Source organism: Podarcis muralis, chromosome 3 (genome assembly GCF_964188315.1).
Source record: "Podarcis muralis chromosome 3, rPodMur119.hap1.1, whole genome shotgun sequence".
Classification (NCBI taxonomy): Eukaryota; Metazoa; Chordata; class Lepidosauria; order Squamata; family Lacertidae; genus Podarcis; species Podarcis muralis.
The window spans coordinates 119,953,344-119,975,573 of record NC_135657.1 but is presented as its reverse complement, the minus strand read 5'-3'; the positions used below and the strand labels follow the sequence as shown (position 1 = coordinate 119,975,573).

At 43.4% G+C, this 22,230-nt stretch overlaps 1 protein-coding gene and 1 long non-coding RNA gene across 2 annotated transcripts; one reads left to right on the top strand and one right to left on the bottom strand.

Moving 5' to 3' along the window:
- Positions 1–3,384: 3,384 nt before the first annotated feature.
- LGALSL (galectin like) lies at positions 3,385–16,279 on the bottom strand. Its single transcript, XM_028721878.2, has 5 exons — positions 16,080–16,279; positions 15,507–15,578; positions 15,274–15,362; positions 14,368–14,545; positions 3,385–7,134 (listed from the first exon to the last, which is right to left on the bottom strand). The coding sequence occupies exons 1-5, from the start codon at positions 16,110–16,112 to the stop codon at positions 6,991–6,993; spliced, it is 516 nt and encodes a 171-aa protein (XP_028577711.2). The 5' UTR covers positions 16,113–16,279; the 3' UTR covers positions 3,385–6,990.
- LOC114593494 (uncharacterized) lies at positions 15,568–21,899 on the top strand. The gene is made up of 3 exons (XR_003705709.2): positions 15,568–15,943; positions 17,639–17,691; positions 21,746–21,899. It is a non-coding gene; the product is annotated as an uncharacterized LOC114593494 (long non-coding RNA).
- Positions 21,900–22,230: the final 331 nt, after the last annotated feature.

Below are 22,230 nucleotides of genomic sequence, written 5' to 3'. Positions count from 1 at the left end.
TCGGGTGGTTAAGTAACAAGATGCCATATCATAATGACTTCTTTTTGCACAGCTGTGCAGTCAAGTTTGGATTTGTAGCCAGGTATTTCAGTTACAGTGGTACCTCTAGTTACAAACTTAATTTGTTCCGGAGATCCGTTCTTAACCTGAAAGTGTTCTTAACTAGAGGCGTGCTTTCACTAATGGGGCTTCTTGTTGCTGCTGCGCCGCCGGCACATGATTTCCGTTCTCATCCTGGGGCAAAGTTCTCAACTCGAGGTAACTCTTCCAGGTTAGCGGAGTTTGTAACCTGAAGCATTTGTAACTTGAGGTACCACTGTACAAAGAATGTGGACTTTAGAATCACGTGATTCTGAAGCATCTTCCTTGGAAAGATTTTTTTTGGCTAGACTAATAAGATACATAAGTACCAAATTTATGTAAACTTATTACAGTGTGGGAAACAGGGACATATGGGATGGGAAGATGGGAATCTAGTGCATGTGATGAAAAACATGGGCTACTTTCACACACATAATATCTAAGTGTGTGTTAAATAATTATTTGCAGTGTGAACAACAAAACACAAGAAACAGTAGCAATGAACTAATCTGCTGGGAAGGCCATAGATACATATTACTCCACAGTGAACAAAATGGGTGTGTGTCATTTGTTTCAACCATAATGTGTACAAGTTGTCTATGTATGAGAAAACAAGATGATAATCTTGCATCTTTTCACATCTTTGAATTCTACCTTGGCAACAGCAGCACAGATACCTCCATAGAATGTTTCAGATTCCCTCCCTATAATCGCTTTTTAGTGTAAACAAGAGATGAGTAGTAAGAACAGCAAGAACTACAGATGGCAGCAAAGTCATGGCCCTGAGGAAAGTGATTTGCTAGTAGTATTTGACTTGGTGCTCATTTGGCTGAGAATATATTTTTTATCAAACCAAATTGGCAACAGTGGCAGAATATTGAAAATCCCATATTAATATATTAAGATATTAATCCCATATTGAGATATGGGCGAAATATAAAGGAAAACTGACACCAGTAAATTACCCACTAATTCTGGTGGTGATGATAGAAGACTTCCTAGTAAATTTAAATAAGGAAGTTGAAAAAGAAGCAAAAGAGAAGAAAATATTCAAAATAAAGGAATGGCTGGAAAAAATGAGAAGCAAAAAACAAGAGCTCTAACATGAAGTAAAATAACTTGGTTTAACTGTGTACAACTGGAGCAATGGACAAAGCAGTGGTTAAGGGAAAACAAGAAATGCAGAGAGCATACATTTTTTTTAAAAAAATGATTTTAAAAGGGAGATGAAGAAAGGGGAAACCAGTAAAATTTATAAAAAATATTAGTAGAATCGGAGGATTAACAAGATCAACTAAAAGAGATGTGGAAAAGGAGGTAACAGACCAGGTAAATCGTCACAGCTAGGGGAAAATATGGGAGAAATGCATTCTGAAAATGATGTCTGTAAGGTTAAAAGAAAATTACAACGAGTTAATATGGAGGTGGTATTTAACACCAGCAAGATTAAATCAAATAAACAAGAAATATTCAGTGTTATGTTGCAGGGGATGGCAGGAAACTGAGACTTGTGTTCACATGTGGTGGGGGTATAAATACATACAAAAATTTTGGCACAGGGTGTTTAAGGAGATAAGACAAATCACAGGGTTAAAGCTGAAAGTCCATTCATTGTTATCAGTTTTTGACAGGGTGGAATGTACATAGGCTATGAAGGACTTGCTCACAAATTTATTAAGAGTGGCATGAGTTGTTATAGCTAGGAAGTGGAAAGGGCAATGTGGAAGAATGGTATAAAGAGGTGGGGGATATAGCTATTAATGATAAATTAAGGTAAGATGGGGAATATGGAGAAATGATTTTGAGGAGATATTGAACTTATTTGTAGAATTTGTACTGTTAAAACAGAAAGGAATCAAACCATCTCACAAAGTGTTAAAATTTTGGGAGGTTGGATAGTTACGATGGGTATCCACTTGGGGGTGGGGTGCACAATTTTTACTTTTATTATTACTTTGTTTAGAATATTTTTTAAAAAGTCTACAGAAAATTAGTATTTGCACTGGTATCCAGGTCTCTTGCATGTAATCTGGTGTGAATGCTGTGGCAGCTTATTTGCATCTGTATTTGTCAACAGCAATCGCAACTGAGCAACTCCATATGCTGTTAGAAGCTTAAGCTGTATCTTCTTCCGTATGTACCTTTACAGGCAGAGGAATCATAGAATCATAGAGTTGGAATAGACCACAAGGGCCATCGAGTCCAACCCCCTGCCAAGCAGGAAACACTATCAGAGCACTCCTGTCAAGCCTCTGCTTAAAGACCTCTAAAGAAGGAGAGTGGACCTATTATCCACATCTGTGTTTTTCCATGTGTTGCAAGATCCCACACTGGAATGCTGCATATGCAAATGCACAGGAATGCTTGTGGGCTTCCCATCTGGTTGGCCAGAGAACAAAATGGTGGCTTAGATGGGCCTTTGGTGGGACCCAGCAAGGCCCTTGCTATGTTTCCATTGTTGCTATGAAAACACTTAATTATTTAAATTAAGTATTAAACAAAACCAACTCAAGGAACAGCCTACTTTTTAAGAATGCACATAGACTTGTGCCCCAAATGTAAAAGTCCCAACAAATCTGATTCTGGGGTTAGCTTAAAATATTACTTGATGGATTTTTATCACAGGTTCAACAGACTTGGGAGTAATCTTTGCCTTGTGCCACTGAGAATTAACAAAAGCCTCCTACCATTGAGCATTCATGTCTACTCAGAAGTGGGTTCCACTGCCTTCAGTGGGACTTACTTCCAGGTAAGTGTGTTGGTTGCAGCCCTACAGTGCAATTTTATGCCCACTTACCTGGACATGGTGAGACAGATTTCTAAGTGAACATGCATAGGTTCACACTGCGCATTAGTCATACAACACAATCTTATGTATGCTTACTTAGAAGTATGGTAAGTCACTGTATGTCCGATAGAACTCGCATCCCAATAAAATCTGTTTAGGATTGCAGCCTACAGCGGATAATTTTATTCTTTGTCAATCTACCATTTGTTCTGGCATCTCTTATTGTAACCTCAAACCCATGAACTGAAAACCTATGGTCCTATTAGACATTTACAAGACTGTAGAGGAAACAACCAAGACCTTTTTTTTTTACAAGTATTCTTATCAAAATCAGTATTTTTTCTGAAATAAATGAAGGGTGATATGCAATGAAGTCACACTCATGAGGACCTAATGAAACCATCGAGGCTACTTCAAGGGTGACTGGTGCTGACCCAAAAGATGCAACTGTCCCAAATCCTAGAGATCAGTAGCCTACCTGTCCGTTTGTGTATGTCACACCAATAATCCAAACATTTTATAGAAAACCTTTTTCTGTGTTTATTTTCAAGAATATTGTTTTTGTACTGTATAGAAATATTGTAGGATTTCTTAAGACACTATGAAGTGACACAATCAGCTCAACAATTTATACATCATGTAAATTCATCCTGACAGATTCCTACACTGAATCTAAACTGCAGTACAAAGAGTACAATACTCATATAAAGCTACTCTTAGAGGAAAGGGAGGGGAGGCAGAATGATCACCTGAAAACAACCTTTTGCGTTCTGATACAAACTTGAGAAGGAAGAGGGGTGGAATCAAGGAAACAGTCAAAGGTTTCCCGTTGAAATTTTTGAATTGCCTCATTCTAATTACTTCTCATGGGTGTTTGCAACAGTAGCACAGCAGAACAATATTGCAAAATCACAGGGGACATTAATTATCTTGATGTCTGAGGAGTGGTAATAACATATGCAGCAGAGACAGAAATATAGCTATGCCCACAAAGATAAAGGTGAAGGAGATTGAGACATCTGGGGATGTGTTTCATGCAGGCTCTGTTCTGTTCATCTCCATAGTGCAAGTGAGATCCAGTCAGGTACTTGGCCTGACGTTGATTTCAAGGTGAATACTTGCATGCTTAAAAGTCTAGTCACACATTCATGCAGTTCCAGGAATTCTGGTTCAGTTCCCCCAAGTTTTTAGTGTACAAAGTGTCTAATCCACAAACTCTGTAAGGGCTGGGAGGTTTGTATCATAATCACAACATTACTACTCAATTAAAGATGCAGAACACTTTTGAATTGCTGTAAGAGTATGCAATCACAACCTCAAATACAGCAACTCTGTGCATATTCTTACATTAACTCAGATGGGCTGTGTTGTTTATCAACACAGTATTTACTGCATACAGGAGAAAGAGATATAAAATTCAGTGGATATTATGATTTAAATATATGCAGCCTGATCCTAGCCTTGTTTACCCAGAAGTAATTCTGATTTACTGCAACAGGGTCTACTCCCCATAAGACTGCAGCGTATTGTACCCTGCTCCTATTCATGTTGGAAGTACGTACCACTGAACACTGAAGGGCTGAACCCAAAGTAAATCTGCATAGGATTGTAGTCTTAAAACGCAATTCTAATCATGCTGACTCGGAAATTATTCTCATAACATTCAGTGGGACCTATTACTGCTCTTGATTACTCAGTGGCTCCTTTCTGCTGTGATCCTCGCTTCAGGGGGTTCTTTGTATCCCTTTCTTATGTCCATTAAAACACAAGCAGAAAACTTCTTCCATGCTATCCACTGCTGTTTCTTATAAGCCCCACCTAACTGCAATGCAAGGTGCCCCAGGAAGGGGGGGGGGTGATGCTGCCAAGCTTTGTAGATGAAGTAGGCAGATCTGGGGATAATGTAATGGCTTTTTTAACCTCAGACTAGCCAATCTGTCACTTGTAATAGAGCAGAACTTCAGAATATGGCACTGTAAACTTTTGCAGGGCCTGAGCAGAGGCTACACACAGTGAATTAGCAGAATCATCTTAGCACCACTCCAGTTTTACAGAGTGTGTATCAAAGAAATTTTGGCCCCGTCTCCTCACTAAAATGAATTCCATGTGAACTGACTAAACCTAGAACTTCTAGTACTTCACCTACTAAAATGATGGAGTGATGCAGAGGAGTGGTTAATCTTTAAAAAAAAAATTATCTCAAACAAGAAGGTCCCAGCTTTGATTGATTGATTGATTGATTGATTTAAGCATAAGTTCATTTTGTTACCTCTTTTGTGTTTTAAAAAATGTTACACTACAAAAAGTCTCCATAATAAACATCTTTAAAAGTCACTATAATACATGTGTTAAAAATAAGACATGTCCATTCCTCAGATTGTAACACCCAAACAAGTCCTCGGAAGCCCACTGTGAAACATTGACAGAGGGGTACATTTCATTGGGCCGTGTAATCACATGGACAATGCAGTTATATGGTAAAGGTAAAGGACCCCTGGATGGTTAAGTTCAGTCAAAGATGACTATGGGGTGCGGCGCTCATCTCTACCACTAAGAGCTATTGCCTTAGGTCAGTGGTGGCCAAACCTGGCCCTCCAGCTGTTTTTGGACTACAGCTCCCATCATCCCTAGCTAACAGGACCAGTGGTCAGGGATGATGGGAATTGTAGTCTCAAAACAGCTGGAGGGCCAAGTTTGACCGCCACTGGCCTAAGTGAAGGTATCTGATACATTATTAACTGAGCCATTTAAAAAGGCTATTTTTTGTCCTTAGATGTGCTGAGAATTCTATTCTCTCCCACACGCATGACAGTAGCCACGAAAAGTTACTAGTCTGCAGAAGACAGTTGTATCCTCAAGGTCTAACAACGCAATCCTATACATGTCAATTTAGAAATAAGTCCCACTGAGTTCAGTGGGGCTTACTCCCACCCAGTTAAGTGAGTACAAAACTGCAACTGAGGCACACCAATAAACCTAGAAACTTCTGTTCCTGTGTGTGCCTGGGAGCCTCGTCCCCCCCGAAACATCCCATCAGCTCTGACCTTATCATTTACAGCAGATTTAACAACATATTGAAAGTAGTTTCTAGTGAAGACATGTACAAACCAAGGTTCTGTGAACAATGATTCCACCAACTGCCCAAAGACAAAGAGGACATATTTCCGAAATGATATGTTAATATTTGCCCAAAGAACACTTGTACATTCAGAAATACTTTGCCGCTCTTAAATCTCAGTTATATTGTTCAGTTTTGCAGTTAGAACATTAACACAATGGGTATCAATAAATAAACTAGAAGCTTTAAAAAAATGTATTAATATTATATTGTGCAAAAACATTTAATGACCTACATTCTATGCACATACCCTGACTATCATATGAAAGCCAAACCCAGAAGCCATTACTCAGTTTTGACCTTTCCCTGGACAACTAACTCCCCCAAAGTAGAAACCACAATGGTAACTGGCTGCAATCCAATGCACAATTAAACACACCCAAGTCCACTTGATTCAATGGGATGTGTGTGTTGAGACAGGACCAGAGCCATTGTGTCTAGCTAATCACATGCCATTAGAGTCCACAGGACTTTTTGTCATTGGTGTTAAGGAGACCAGCATTAGGCACTGAATAATGACTTCCACATTTAACCCTCTTTGTGATCTGTGTTACACTTACATTAACCCACTTAAGTGCAGGAGAAATATTTCCAAAAGAAAACGATTCCCTTGTCATTTAATAATACATTTAGCACTTAAAACTGCCCCGTCAATAGCTTCTGCAGTTTATAGACAATGAAGTAACTCTTTCAGGATCCACTATAATTTGATTATCCAGCAGGCGTAGGCTGTTTAGTGCCAAAGAAAAATGGGGCACGGCTCAGTCTCAAGTAATCATCAATTGCTTTCTTCATTAGGATAAACAGTACTTCAGTCCGTCAGTATGTTCTTTGCTTCTTATGGGAGCAAAACGGTGATGCCTGCCCTAGAGGGAAGTTGCTCAAGGGTTGCTTGTCTCTGCTCCTTCAGACAGATGTGGACGGCATCTGAGCCAATTTGGAATCTAAAATTTTGGTTTTTATCTTTATCTGATTGTTTTTGCTTTTGAATATGAAAACAAGGTCAACCAAGTTTAGTAAGTTGGAGATCCCCATTTATCTTTATCGTATCAATAGCTGACAACTTCTCAATGCGGTGGTAAAAATCAAAAAGCTGGTGTCCATCCACGAATATTCTAAAACGAGGGTGTTCACAAAGTATTTCAACCTGTAAGAAAGAAATGTTATCAACCAGAATCACAGTTGGAACTGGGAGGAGCATTTCACAGAACTTAAATATCACCATTATGGGAACCATAGTCAATTTTATACTGCTTAGAGCATCTGTTGGGTTAGGTCACTGCTTTACAGAATAGTTTAAATCCAGTCAATAAACACCCAGTTATGGATCAAAATCACTATAATCCAGTGCGTTTAATGTGGATCTGAGAACACTGCTCAGAGGATCACTGGGTGACACTTGGCCAAGACATTTTCTCAGCTCCAGACCCAGGTCTGCAGTTTTAGAATGAGCATAGCCTCATAAAGCTACTGTGACAATGTACTAAATGACTAGATAGAATGGCTACAGCAAAATGATTTGTGAATTGAAAGTACATTCTGAATGATGAATACTGACTCAAACAATCAATGGATGAATTATCACAAATCCTAGGAGCATCACTGGCAGGCGTAGTGATATTGCTGAATGCATAGTACGGTCACAAAAATCCCATGACACAATGACATTGCAAATAATAGCACAGAAATAATGAAAGTCAGTGTGAGGTTGCGAATCTGAAGTTACTTTACAGTTGTGCACAGTCCACATATCATTTATGTTCACAACACCAGCATCCAGGGCCAGCCCACCCACAGGCCAAGGAAAGTGACTGCCTCAGGCGGCAAGATCCACAGGGGCAGCAGATCCAGCCTCCAAGGAATGTACCACCCTCTGCTGCTGCTGCGGCACATGCCTTGGTGGCTGGATCTGCCCCTACCACGCTGCCTCTGCAATGGCCTTTTGGTCAATAGGAGAAGCTGCTGGTCTCCCACCCTTGTTCCCAATGTAGATCATTACAGCAGCATCCAACATCACTGCAGCTTATCTGGACAGGTCCTGGGAGGGAACAAGGCTGGGGTTGCACAGGAGCAGTGGTGGACTGGCTAAGTGTCCAGGCCTGTGCAGGTAAGCTGTAATGACCATTGCTGTCAACTGTTCCCTTTTCTTGCGAGGAATCCTATTCGAAATAAGGGAATTTCCCTTTAAAAAGGGGGAAACGTTGACAGCTATGGTAATGACACCAATGACCAAAGGGTTGTTCTCCAGGTCTGCCTCACTACACCAACTGCTACCACATCAACAAAAGAAACAATACATTGTATGGAGTTTTGAACAATATTGGTTGACTTGCACTGAATTACCAAAACAAACAATGCTAATCCCCCACTCTGGTCCTTGCCTAGCAAGGACAAACATTGGCTTTCCTGGTCCAAAGTGAGATGAATCTACACTGGAAAAATAAGAATTCTACAGTTCTCTGTGAATGAATAGAACACACACACACACAAAATTTCATTACCCATAAAAGCCCAGGGGCCCAGAGCCAACTCTATTTAAGGCAACAGTAGAAGTTCTACAATTCTTCACTTAAAATAGGACTACAGGACTGTATTCTTCTAAGGCACTTAAGAGTGCAATCCTATACACGCTTAGATGGGAGTAAATACCAATGTACATGGTTTGCAGGATCACAGCATACATAGAATCATAACACTCTGGAGTTGGATGGGACCCTGAGGATCATCTAGCCCTGCAATGCAGAAATATGCTGTTGTCCCATATGGGGATCAAACCTGCAACCTTGGCATTATCAGCACCAACCAACTGAGCCATGTTGCCAACACAAACACACAGTTCAGTCCCCAAGCATCAATGTAACTGGGGGGAGGGGGTCCTGTCCATCTGATCCTAAGGTTGTGTTCTAAAAAAGAATCAACCCATGTTTTGAAGAAATTTATTTCTAGGAATTTTGGAAGGGAAGAAGCTCAAAGGTCTAAAATTCCAGTCACCCAAGTTCTCTAGCACCTTTGACATGAGCTGGCTTGTTGTGATATTGAATTCAGTAGGCAAAATGCACCTCAAGAAGTGGATTGTAGCATGAAAAGCCCACAGTCCAGCTCGGTCTTGTTCACATTCCAGATTTCTTTTGTGTGTGACGAAACATAAGATCACATATATATTGGCTACTGATGACCTCTACATTCTCAGAAGCACAATATCCCAGCTTCTGAGGCCAAAGAAGTTCCCAATGAGCACCTGACTCCTATCTCAAGCCTAGCTACCCACTGTCTCTTCCACCTTCACCTACGGCAACAAGATGCAAAAGAGGGATGGGATCCTGCACCTTTAACAGTCACTCCGCAGAGAGAATGTCATCAGGTGCAGCTTGGATGAAACTACAGCCGAAATTCCCCCTTCTAGAAAACAATTGAAGGTGATGGACCTCTGTGGCATCTATCCACCTAAGCTTTACCCCCACCAGTTAGTCAGTTGTGGGAAGTTTGTGACCCTCCAGATGTTGCTGGCTGATCTACAACTCCCATCATCCATGGCCACGGCCATGCCTGGTGAGGGCGATGGGAGCTGAGGGCCAAATGTTCTGCACCTCTGAAGTCCTCTACATCACAAAATGGCTGTGAGGATTATTGAAATGTGCTGTTAAATGCTAATTGGGGTGTATGGCATGTGGGGGAGGGGTAGTACCCCTAGTGGGGGAATGTCCTGCTCCTTCTGGGGTAGTTTGTTCACCTTTGGTCCCCACCTGCACTCAGCTCTCACCTGCAGCTCCTAGAAGCTGTCAGCATGTGACAGCAGCCACATCCCAGCAACGGTTTTGACTGGCTGGCTAAACCAGGTGAGTTAGGGACTTCCCCTGCATGCAAAGTCAGGCTCTGGAGGACTGAGTGGACAAGACCAACAGTGGGCCCAATGGTCAAAAAGGCAGTTTCTGCATGTGCTGGGGGGGGGGGCAGATGGGGTTTGTCAACCTGAGAAGGTAGCCCGTCTGGGAGAAAGAAAACTCTGATCCTAAACCTCTGCTGCCTTGTGGGATGTCTCCAGGAGAAGGAAAAACTGAGGAGTAAACCTTACACAAATCCGGAGTGCACTCCCTAAGGCGGTTGGATGGCGCCTTCTAGGCCTCCTTCTGGCAACCCCTGCAGCCAAGCTGGTGCCAAACGTATTGCCCTGCTTTCTTTTGGACCACATCAGCAAGGCCAAGGGGGTGGGTCTTGTCATCTGCACAGCCCAGGACCTCCACAAGCACTGCCCAGCCTTGTGCCCCAGGGAGGTCATTTCAGTGCACTCCATTGCCTCTCGAGAAAGACAGAAGCCACCAACAACATTGTTATTTTTATTCCATTATTATTATTATTATTGAAAAACCTGCGCTCTACCACTGAGCTATGGCTCTTCCCCATAAAGGCATTTTCAGATAAAGAAATGTCTGTGATGGGAATACAACATTGGCCCCATTCAGCACCAGTAAATTGCATCCTCACATCTAAGAAGGGGCATGAAGAGCCCTTGATGCAGAGGAAAAGGCAGGTCTTTTAAAAAGGTACTGATACAGATGTATACAGATTAAAGCTCAGGAACACACACTTTCCGAAGGGAACACCCCCCCCCCCCCGCAACCTGCAATAAAAAGGGTACATTAAATGCAGCAGCATGTTAACAGGGTGGAGAGGCAGTGGTACTACTACTGCTTGCTGGGACGCGACAGAGCAAAGCAGCAGCAAGGTCCGCAAAACTCAGGGCTATCGGCATCCCACAGGTTTGTGCACACCTGTGGATGCCTTTGCTGCCAACTCAGAGCTCCCGTGACCTCACCACTGCCTCACTGCATCCTTGAGAATGAAGTGTTGCTGCTGCTGGGACAACGCCACTGCCACTGTACACACACACACACACACACACACACACACACACAGCCATCCTGCTGTTGATTAAATGGCAGAATATTTAACTATCTCAAGACTTGCAGGGGACAATCACTTGTTGCAAATCATGTTATAAGCACTTGTTGGGACAATGTGTGACCCGTCATACCTAAGACAGCCCACCAAACGTGCAAAGTGGCTCACAAAGCCCTTCTTTTTGCTACCAGTCCACAGAATAGGTGCAGCTGTGGGGCAGCAATGTATTTTTCCAGCAACTCCATTCTGCACTTTGGGTTTCATTCAACTGACTGTTACTCAGAGTAAACCTATTAAAATTAAGGAACCCAAGTTAGTAATGGCCATTTGTTTCAATGGGTCTACTGTGAGTAAAGGTTAGTTGAATACAACCAATAGGCTTTGGGAAATATGCTTGTAGAGTAGGAAAAGGTTTTCTGGGTCACTGCAACCAATGAAAAGAAAATACAATTTCTCAAGTGAAAATAAGATGTTTTCATTGCATCTTGTTTAGACTACTTACTGCAGTGAGCAGTTAGCTGCCTTTGGAGACTGTTCAGACACTGCAGATATGTTAGCTGAGGCTAGCCGGGTGGAGGAGCAGCTACAATGACTATGAGTGATTTTCCAAGCACAGTGCAAGGTGCTAGTTTTAACCTAAAAGTGCTAAAATGTTTGGAACCAGGGTATCTAATGGGCCATCTTTTCCCACATGAACTTGTCTGGCCATCAAGTTTGGCTTTAGAGGCCCTGCTCTTCTGCCAACTGAAATTACACAATTGGGGACAGGAGGCAGGCTGTTTCAACACTGTATTCATTTTTACATTAGATTTTAATTGCCTGCTGTATTTTACATTTATTGTTGTTGATTAGATTGTTATTACTTTACTGTATTGTTATGTTTTCCATCCTATGTTTTTGCCATGGTTAAAGACTGGCTACTAAATATGTTGAACAAATAAATCAATCTGCAAAGAGCCTGAGTGGGGATTTATTCCTGATTCTCCCTCATACAAATCCAGCATTCTAGCCATCCCACAGAAACAAAACAAAACAAGAAATTGAATGGTGGCTAAAACTAATTTAACACAAGGTCATGGTGCAATTGGATTGTCTTTAAGCCCAGTAAAAAATATATTGGAGGACAAACGTTCCCAGTCTTAGTATCTAAAAGTGCACAAAACACAGTGCACAGCATTGCTTCCAAACTCCAAAGCGCCATAGAAAACTCATGCAGGATGTGCCTGTGGCCTGGATAGATGGACTCAGATAAGCTTTATCCTGGTTTGACCTCAAAAGCTGACTGCCATTTACCCTGCAATTTAAATCACACTTCGTAAAGGATGCATTACAACAATAAGCATCAATGCTAAGTATCACTTTAAATATGGCTTTCTCACAAGTTTTCCTCTGGACACTCTCCTATTCCTAAGGAAAAAGTAATAAATGTGGCCTACAGTAGAATGAATTGTCTGCTGCCTCCTCAAACTGGCTAGAAATCCCATAATCCCAGGCTGCACTATTCATGTAATTTGCTTTCCCTACTGCTATTCAAGACAAAGGAATCCAGCTGCAGATTGTAAACATAAACTTATAACCACTATACTAGAAATGCTCTTCCCTGCCCTGTCCTGCATTCCACCATGTCCTGGACGGGATACTACTGCCTATTCACAAAGTGGGTGTCCAATTTGTGGGTACTTTAGACACCAAAACAATAAAGTAATCGCAGGGTGAGAGCCTGAATAGGACCCTGCGTAGTGGGAAGGCTCACTCAAATGAGCAGAAAAATCTTGGATTTTTTTACAAAATAAATAATAAAACAGGGAGAGGGAGAACTGTATGCCACCTAGAGGAAAGGTGGAATATAAATTGAATAAACATTTTTTTAAGGCAAATATATTTTCCACACATACACCAGCCACTCTTCAAAAACTACAAAAAATTAGGTCTGTGCCGATGTTCAGGCCTCTGGTTGCCTGGAAACAAAGAGTAGCACCCGGTGATCAGAAGAGAGATTTAGGGCCAAGATTAATAGTATCTGTGATTGCATTTAACACGTCTGTTGCTATTGTTCTTTTAAGTAGCAGCTGCAAGGTGGCAGGTCGGTAGAACCAGGACTAGAGTGTACATGGAGGGTTGTTTAATCTTTTAACCGCATGTACCAATGAAAGTTGTCCCATCTCTAATTCCTATTTGCACCGAGTAGAGAAGATGCTATTAGTGGATGATTTGGGGGAAAGTGTACTGTAGCATGAAGAGAAAAGGTTAAAAACTTCTCCCCACACAGTGAAGTCATGATCCTGAATGGCTCTTGGGACAATTTTTTTTTGTTTTTTTTTAGAAATGCATCACATTCAGTGCAATTATGCATTTAACACACAACTTGCTGTTTGACCATTTGGCTGAAGTAAAGCAAGTAGACTGCAAATCACTTTCCCTATACAGGGAGGACCTGGGGTCAAAGAACAGCCCCTTTAAAGTTTAGATGCCTTCAGACACTCATTTTCTGAGTCCAAATTCTCCCCTGCCCACACAATCCTTTAAACTGTTAGGAGACTCTTCTTACAGTTTAAAGGATGGTTGCAAACTGGCCTCAGAAGTATACCCCCATTCCCTGCCTTATAGAAGCCTCTGTGAAAGCCAAAGGGGAAAGAAAACAAGCTCCCACACTGATCACAATGCTGTTGGAGCATTATTTGCTTTGCTGATGTCTGGACCCAAGACAACCCCTCACGAGGCCAAAGTGGTTTCTGATGTATTGTGACACTGTCCTTTGAAGGTGATGCACTGCAAACAGATGTCTGTGCTCAGATGCTCCAAAGCCAATGCACAACATCCAAACTTGCAAGTCTGCTTCTGCCCGTAAGTTGTCTTAGCTCAACTGTTACTAAAAACCCACTCTCTTTTTTATAGTAAAAATGGAGGTGGCATGTAGCAGAAAAAAGATGAAGAACTTTTCATGGAGCTGCATTTGTTTATTCATTATTCCTGTGCCTGCTATGGACATAATAAGCAGCAGTCAGCCAGGGAGAAACTCAGCTGGATTGTATGAACGTTCATCAGCTAATTTTGTGTGCGCGCATGTGCCTACACATACACACCCCAGGAGGCATGGAAGCAGTAGCATGAATTATATAGTAGCCATTTCAAACTGAGGCATAATTTTAGAGTGCTTTTAACTTATGGTTGTAATTACCAAACCCAGAAAGTTTGCTATACCACTAAATATTACCACCTTTAATATTACCATCTGGGGTTTCTTGACTGTTCAGATGAGTTGCCATGCATGACACACAAACTAGCATAACATCAAATTTGTATGCATTAAATCAGTAGCTTTGAATCTGTGCCTTTCTAAAATACTCAGATGGGCAGAGATTTTTGTGGCTCAATGTTCTTTTCAATATGCAAATAGAGTATTGTTATTTTTAAAAATAAACACCAAAAGCACTTCCATCAATTACACACAACTATTTTATAAATTATATAAAGTACTCACCCTAAAGGGCTGGTCTGGAATAAATGGAAAGTAAGGAAGAGATGATTGTTCTTCTCCCCATTCACCAGATACACAAGAATTCCTGAGAAGCTGTCTGTCCGAGAATATGGCTTTCAGTTCAATAGCTACGTCAGCAGGAGGATCCTCTGAGTCCCCACATGTGAGACTGATGTCAAAACTGTAATGGGAACAGTAGCCCACTCATTCACCCAAAATAAAGCAATAAAATCCAGGATGTAGCACACTTGGCTTCTAAGCCTGTACAAACAAATACTAGTATTGACAACAGCTGGCACATAGGCATAGTATGTGTGTAGACAAGTTTTCCTGCTAGGCTCCCTAATCTTTTTTTTTACAGTCACTTTGTATATTATATGCTTCTCCTGCCAGGGGTGCCGACTTGAATAAAATATGGCGGGGGGGGGGGGAGTAGGTAAGCCCCACCCTGCAACACATGACATGGTGCATGCACACTATTTGAATGGCAATGCCCATCAACATTGCAGGGGTTGGCCCCCTGAAATATTTTATGGGAGGCAAAGACCCCTCCCCCCAGAAGTTGGCTCCTATGTCTCCTGCCCCTCCCCCCCAAAAAACCCTCATGGAGATGATCTCCACTTAGAAAACATATCATGCGTGAAGCAACCGTTACAGAGGCCACATGAAATTTTGGGAAACAATGACCTTCTCTTATATAAATACATCCGCTGCCATGGGTCAAAGGAGAAAGCAGCATTCTATATTTACATTGCAGATAAAAATAGCTTGTCTTGAGAAATGATGGGTGTTTGGCAAGCACATTCTTTTTATTTTTATGCAATCACAGCTCTTCTTGCAGACCTTAGATAGGCTGAAGACAGAAACTGGGCCAGTGGAAAACAAAAGCCTTCCGTCTTGTCTTATTACCTCTCTGGGTTGAGATCCACAATGCCCATTACCAAGATCTTCTTGCCTGGCCTCATCCCTCCTTTGATGTGCCCACAGAATGGGACAATCTGGAAAAGGATTGCAAGGATTCAGAATGAACAGCCGCTAATACCATCGGGGCAGAAAGGGCTAAATCACAATACAGGGAGAGGCAAGAAGAAGGGAGGAGAAGGCATCAAAAAAAGGGAAAGGGAAAGGGGGGGAAACATTACCAGGCGTGGAAAATACACTTCTGCTTGCACCGGGGATCCCAATGAGTTGTTCAAATGCCCGTCTTCTATTTTCTGGAGACAAAAACAAGCGCACATTCAAGAAGCCCCCTTTGTATTCCGCCCCAGGGGAGAGAGAAGGGGGCACCCTGGGAGCAACAGAGAGCGCCAATTTCATTTCAAGTCGGAGCGAGAAGCCCTATTTCCCTCCAGCCCCTTTGCAAAACAAAGGGTGTCGCCTGCTTCTCGCGGTTTCCCAGCAAGTGCTGCAGGTAGCAGAGAAATCCATGCTGCTCCGTCCGCGGAGATGGAGCAGGCCTGCCAAGATCGCCCAGATCTGGCGCCCCGAGAGAGATGGCAGGGGAAGAAGGAGGGCCAAAGCCCCCCGGGTCCCTTTCCCCTCACGCGCTTTGTGGGCATCCTCCCGCCACTGCAAACAGGTATTCCGACCCCCCCCCCCCCTTCAAGCGCCCACCTGGCGCCGGGGGGAGGAGGAGGGATCCCGGCGAGACCCCCCCCCCGCTCCCGCCCCAGAAGAGGCCCCCCTGCCGAGCCCGAGCAGGTGCCGCCACTCACCACCGCGTCCCTCTCGGCCACCGATCCCGCCATCTTGTGGCTCTGCCCGGGGAGGGAGACGCGGCGCCGGGCGCCTCAGACGTGCCTGGCCGAGCGCGGGCAAAGCGCCGCCGGAGCCGACCGGGCAGGAGGAGGGAGGGGCGAGGCCGGGCCCGGACGGGAGGAGCTCGACGGCGCGGCGCGCGGAGCTGGAGCTGAGGCGGCGGCGAGGAGGAGGAGGAGGAGGAAGAAGGCGGGCGGGCGAAGCGAGGCTGCTCCTGGGTGCCAGGCGGGAGGCGGCCCGGCAAGCCCTGCCCGGCGGCGGCGGCGCAGGGCAGGGGACCGGGAGGCGACGCGCCCAGGCTGCTCCCCTCGCCGGGCCGCCTTGGCGGGGGGGGGGGGGGCTGGATGGCGAGGCGCCTCGCTTTCAGCCCGGAGAGTTTTGCACCTGGGGGCCGCCCGAGGCCAGAGAGCGGGCCGGGATGGCGCCTCGCAGCCCAAACCCCACCGAGTCCACGTGCAGAGCGTGCCACGCCAAAGGTGGTTTTCCTCGGCTATTCGCTGCCTTTCAAAAAAAAATAAAAATTGCTAAGCTTGTAAAGCTAAGTTGGAAGCGCGTAAGTTGCGGGCTGACTGTAACATACCCCCTATTTGTTGGCCCTGTATTTGTTCCTTTTTAATTCCGTGGCTGGCGCAGCACCCAGAAATAATCAAGAAATTGTTGTGCTGCCTAGTATCTTCTTTCTGTCCCATTTTAAAAAATAAAAAGCAACCCATGTTCCTTAGGCTTCCAAAAAATTCATGAGAGCAGTGGCTCCTCTGTATGAAGTTTGTTTGTACACTTGGGAGATTTGAGAAAGTGGGCCTGTTGTCTGAGTTTTCCATCCTTGGATCAGCTTTCTGGGTCATGATTATCATTTTCGCTCCAGAATCCAGGGGGCTCAAAGATTTCCCACCGTGAACCACTGTCTTGTGCCTCTGCAGGCGTTCCTACAGACTTGGGCCAGCCCTGCCACTAGGGAGAATGAGACTACTGTCGCTTCACCCCACATAAGCTCACTTGACAGCTTGGATCTGCCACACAATATTCACTGTGCACTTGTAGGAAATCAGCCTTTTTGTGTGGAAGCACCTGCACATTGGAACTCCCTGCAGGTGTTTTCACTGTACTGTTTTCAGTGCCCACTTAAAACATGGTGCCTTCTTACATAATTCTAGGCACCAGGCAAAAACATTTCTCTTCCCCCAGGCAGTTAGTTGGCTGATAAAACTATCTATGGCCTTTTAAATGTGTTGCGGGGTATTGGTGGTGGCGGTATGTTTGCTTATTATGTTATGTGTTTTGTGTTTTTATATTGCAAACTACTCTGTGATATTTGGATGAAGGGATAAATTTTATTATCAATAATAATAATAATTCTTTAGGCAGTTCTATGCAAATGTGTTTTATTTGTTTCTAAACTAGAGTAGGGACGCAGGTGGCACTGTGGTTTAAACCACCGAGTCTCTTGGGCTTGCTGATCGTAAGTCCAGCAGTTCAAATCAGTGTGACAGGGTCTGCTCTTGTTGCTTTCTTCCAGCTCCTGCCAACCCAGCAGTTTGAAAGCATACCAGCGCAGGTAGGTAAGATAAGGTAAGGTGAATGGCGTTTCCGTGTGCTCTGGCACTTATCACGGTTGAACCAGTAGCAATTTAGTTCTGCTTGCCACATGACCCGGAAAACTGTCTGCGGACCAACGCCGGCTCCCTCAGCAGGAAAAGCAGAGATGAGCACCCCACCCCATAGTCAAATTCAACTGGACTTAACCATCCAGGGGTCCTTTACCTTTTTTTACCTTAGCTAGAGTTAATTTGCGGGGCGCGGGTGGTGCTGTGGTCTAAACCACTGAGCCTAGGGCTTGCCGATCAGAAGGTTGGCGTTTTGAATCCCTGCAACGGGCTGAGCTCCCGTTGCTCAGTCCCTGCTCCCACCAACCTAGCAGGGGAAGGTAGGCGGGAAGGTAAACGGCGTTTCCATGCGCTGCTCTGGTTCGCCGGAAGTGGCTTAGTCCTGCTGGCCACATGACCTGGAAAAACTGTCTGTGGACAAACGCTGGCTCCCTCGGCCAGTAAAGCGAGATAAGCGCTGCAACCCCAGAGTCGTCTGCGACTGGACTTAACTGTCAGGGGTCCTTTACCTTTTAGAGTTGATTTGAGTAATCTTTTAAATATATTAAATACCTGTTTTAAACTGTTCCCCGCCCCCTGATAATTTTAGCGTTGGATTTTATATTGCCTAGACTAGAGAGTGGTTTTTCCCCAAACTCTCAAGTGTTATATTTTCATTAATTAATGAAATAAATAAATGCAGGGAGCGGGGCATCCTCCATGTGCTGCACCCCCAGAAGTAGTCTGCTGCCCTCAGGAGTGGGGGAGGATGCTGTGAAGTGAGATTCCACTCACAGTCCAGTCAGCTTTGTTTGTGGATTGAGGGCAGGAAGGAGAGAGGCACCATCTTGTCCTTCATCTCAGGCAGCTATATATTATTATCATAACTGGAGAACCTTAGGACAACATTACTCAATCTATTCTAGCCTAACTTGCAAAGGCCTGGATACAAATGGTAAAGTAACACTTGAATTTCTGTGCATTTTAAGAAGTAATTTTTAAAAATTGTTTAGGACCTGCATCCCTTAGGATGGCCTTGTGCTCCCAACAGCCTCCCAGAGCTGGTATCCTCTGCATGACTGGCAAAGGCATGTAGAGAGGCATTCCTGGTGGCTCTTCTCCAGCTTTAGAACTCCCTTCCACTGGAAGTCTTTAAAAGGTATGGGAGAAGCTTAGAAAACTATTGCAAGATCCTGAACGCTGTCAGACAGCCGTTGCCTGTCAGGTGTAAGCAGGAGGTTCTCTTAACAATGGGTTTTTAAGCTTCCATTAGCTTATGGGTTAGGGTGGAGGAATATATTTCACAGAAACTGGAATAAATGTAGGCACTTGTTCTTTTAGTCTTGGGAGATTGGTTTCCAACAACTTGCACCAAGGCTGGAATTTCAGCAAGAAACTCCCAGTTGTATAAAACAGAAACTAGGGTTCAATATTCATTGCTTTGACTTTCTGTGGGGATTTCTTTGGGGGCGTGAGATACATAAATATTCATGGTTATATTTATTAGAGAAAAGCACTTTTTTACAAGTACAGTGGTACCTCAGGTTACATACGCTTCTGGTTACATACGCTTCAGGTTACATACGCTTCAGGTTAAAGACTCCGCTAACCCAGAAATAGTGCTTCAGGTTAAGAACTTTGCTTCAGGATGAGAACAGAAATTGTGCTCCGGCAGCACAGCGGCAGCAGGAGGCCCCATTAGCTAAAGTGGTGCTTCAGGTTAAGAACAGTTTCAGGTTAAGTACGGACCTCTGGAATGAATTAAGTACTTAACCTGAGGTACCACTGTAGTAACACACAATGATTGAGGAGCCACTCTTCAGATAAGATTCTGCTTAACCTTTTTCATAAACAGAAGGGCATCCCGTGGTTTTAAAGAAAACTATTAAAGTTTTTTGGGTTAAAAAAGTACATACATTATCTATTTTCCAGTCTCAGTCTTTTCTACTGATCAGTTACATTCGATGTGAGACATTAACGTATACAGTATAAGGTTGGGGAGGAAAGGGGGAGAGGTCTGGTAAATTTACATTATTGTACTTAGTGTATGTGTGAGGTTTTTGTGTCAGCATCACTTGGGTAGGTTCTCTTTCTGTTCATTTATTATTTTTCTTGGCAGTGAGAGGGGTGGGGGGGCAGGGCATAGTTGGTTGCCTTTAGTTGACTGCAATGAGATTTGTTTGCATGGTGGGTAGGGAGGAATTGTTGGGTCAAGTTAGCCATATTGATTCGTATTCTGTCAGTAGGTTGCCTTGTTGGGCTGTGTGTGTAATAAAGGGGAGCCATATCAGGTGAAGGCATCCTCTTTTATTTGTCTCTGGGTCAATTTCAGTCTGTTGGTTAACTTTTCTAGTAAGGCTTTGGTACCAGTGTTCCATGTTCACTTCTGACAGGTCTCTACGGTGCCTAGCTATGATGCTTGTGGCTGCTCTTTATAGTAGTAGTAGCTCTTTATAGTGTGAGTGAGCATTAGTGTCTTGGAAAATATTCAATAAGGCCAGTTCTGAGGTGGCTTCCAATACCTTTTTAGTTATTTTGCATATTTCTTGTAGGACTGCCGTCAAAAGAGGTTGGATTTGGGGGCATTCCCACCACATGTGGAGGTATGTGTCTGTAGAGGTGCAGCATCTTCAGCATTTTGGTGAGGTTCCTGGGTGTATCAGTGCCAGTTTCCCTGGTGTTGAGTAGCATCTGTAGGTAAGTTTCAAAGTAAGCTCCCTTCTTATGGCTGAGATGCATTTAAAGGGAGGTTAAGACCACATTCTAGTCCATTGGGTAAGGTTTATTTTGTAGCCTATGTTGTGCTCCCATTTTGTTTTGTTTTTGCGTCTAGGGGGTTTGTGGGATTCTGAAGCAGTATTTTGTATATTGTGGATACCACCCCCTTGCCATGTCCCTCTGCTAACAGGAGAAGGTTTTTGAAGGTGGTCAAGAGCCTAGTGGCTGCTGATTTCACTGCAGGGTTGTTTAAGAAGACCTGTAGTTGGTGGTGTGTTAGCAAGAGTATTTGGTGTCCTCCAGTTTGTCTTGTACGTATTTCTTGTGTCGATATGGGTTTGTTATTTTTACCGAAGTCTACTAGGCAGTATAGGTAGGCCTTTGGAAGTTTTGTGCTGTGTGATGGAATTTAGTGGTTTTGAACTCATTTCAGCTTCGGCTGGGGAGGGCAGGATATAAATAAAATGTTGTTGTTGTTGTTGTTGTTACTGAAGTGTTTGATTCCACTCTCAAGGACTGAGACAAAATTAAGGGCCTCAGTTTCACTCCTGACTAAAGAAGTTGAAGTACATTTTTGTGAGTACCCCTGCACTATGTATCGCCATATAGGGCTTTTTTTCAGACAGAACTCACTGGAACTCAATTCCAACACCTCTCAATTGGGCGCCATTGCAGAACAAGGGGGAAATAGTACTGGCTACCCCCAGAGCGAAGACCACTCTCGCAGATACTCAGTCACAGAAAGAAAGAAAACATTTTAATAAGTAGCATTTTGCACAGAAAAATCAAAAATATTTCCACATTCTTTTATCTATGTCACAAAGACTTTTATCTATGTCACAACTTAGACAGCAAATGGATTGTCCATACAGTGGTACCTCAGGTTACAGACGCTTCGGGTTACAAACTCCGCTAACCAAGAAGCGGTTGCTCCAGGTTAAGAACTTTGCCCCAGGATAAGAATGGAAATTGCGCACCAGCGGCACAGCGTCAGCTGGAGGCCCCATTAGCGAAAGCCCGCCTCAGGTTAAGAACTGTTTCAGGTTAAGAACGGACCTCTGGAAGGAATTAAATTCTTAACCCAAGGTACCACTGTACTAGTATTCTCTTTGGTCATTTAAGAGTTTTGTTTAGTTTCTGGCTGCCATTTACGAAAAAGGAATGTAGCCTGATCAGGATTTTGGTGTGGCGTAATTACACTGGATGTATTACACCATAGCAGTCTGATATTGTGTGCTATGCTTAGACTCATTTGCGTTGCCTATCATGTCTTTTGTTGTAATGATGTGACAGTTTGCAGGTTCCACAATGAGTCCCTTTAGTTTCAGGGTGGAAAGATGTAACAGCATTCTGGAAAAGATGAGCAACAAGTAAGAAGAAAGTCTGGCAAGAGTTTGAGTCATCTGAACAAACAAGTGCCAAGCCAAAATTTCTTGAATATGGAAAATTCTAGAGAAATAAACATTTACAAAAGCATCTCCTGGCATTTAGTGAATTACTGCCCACTATTCCTGTTTTGATGGCAATTAATAATTCAGACAGTACCATAGTTGGACCTGAAAACCAGTGCCAAATTAAGGACGAACAACCAATTAAAATTTTGTGCGAGTACATAAGGTCAAAGATTGTCTAGGCCCTTTTGGTTATGCTGAAAGTTTGGGAGTGGCCCACGGCCATTTCTCCCTTATGATCATGGCCAGGCACTATTCAATCTCTTGTATTCAATGAAAGAAACACTGTAAATCTCAACAGTTTTTTTAGAACTGCCACAACTAAGCTTCCCAGCTCAGGTCCCTTAATGACAGTA

Bases quoted from the DNA above. Each gene is read 5' to 3' on its own strand.
- LGALSL (XM_028721878.2), bottom strand. From the start codon at position 16,112: ATGGCGGGATCGGTGGCCGAGAGGGACGCGGTG. The intron at 14,546-15,273 runs GTAATAAGACAA...TTCCCATTACAG, and splicing joins GTGGATCTCAACCCAGAGAG to TTTTGACATCAGTCTCACAT. The intron at 7,135-14,367 runs GTGAGTACTTTA...TCTTTCTTACAG, and splicing joins TTCCAGACCAGCCCTTTAGG to GTTGAAATACTTTGTGAACA.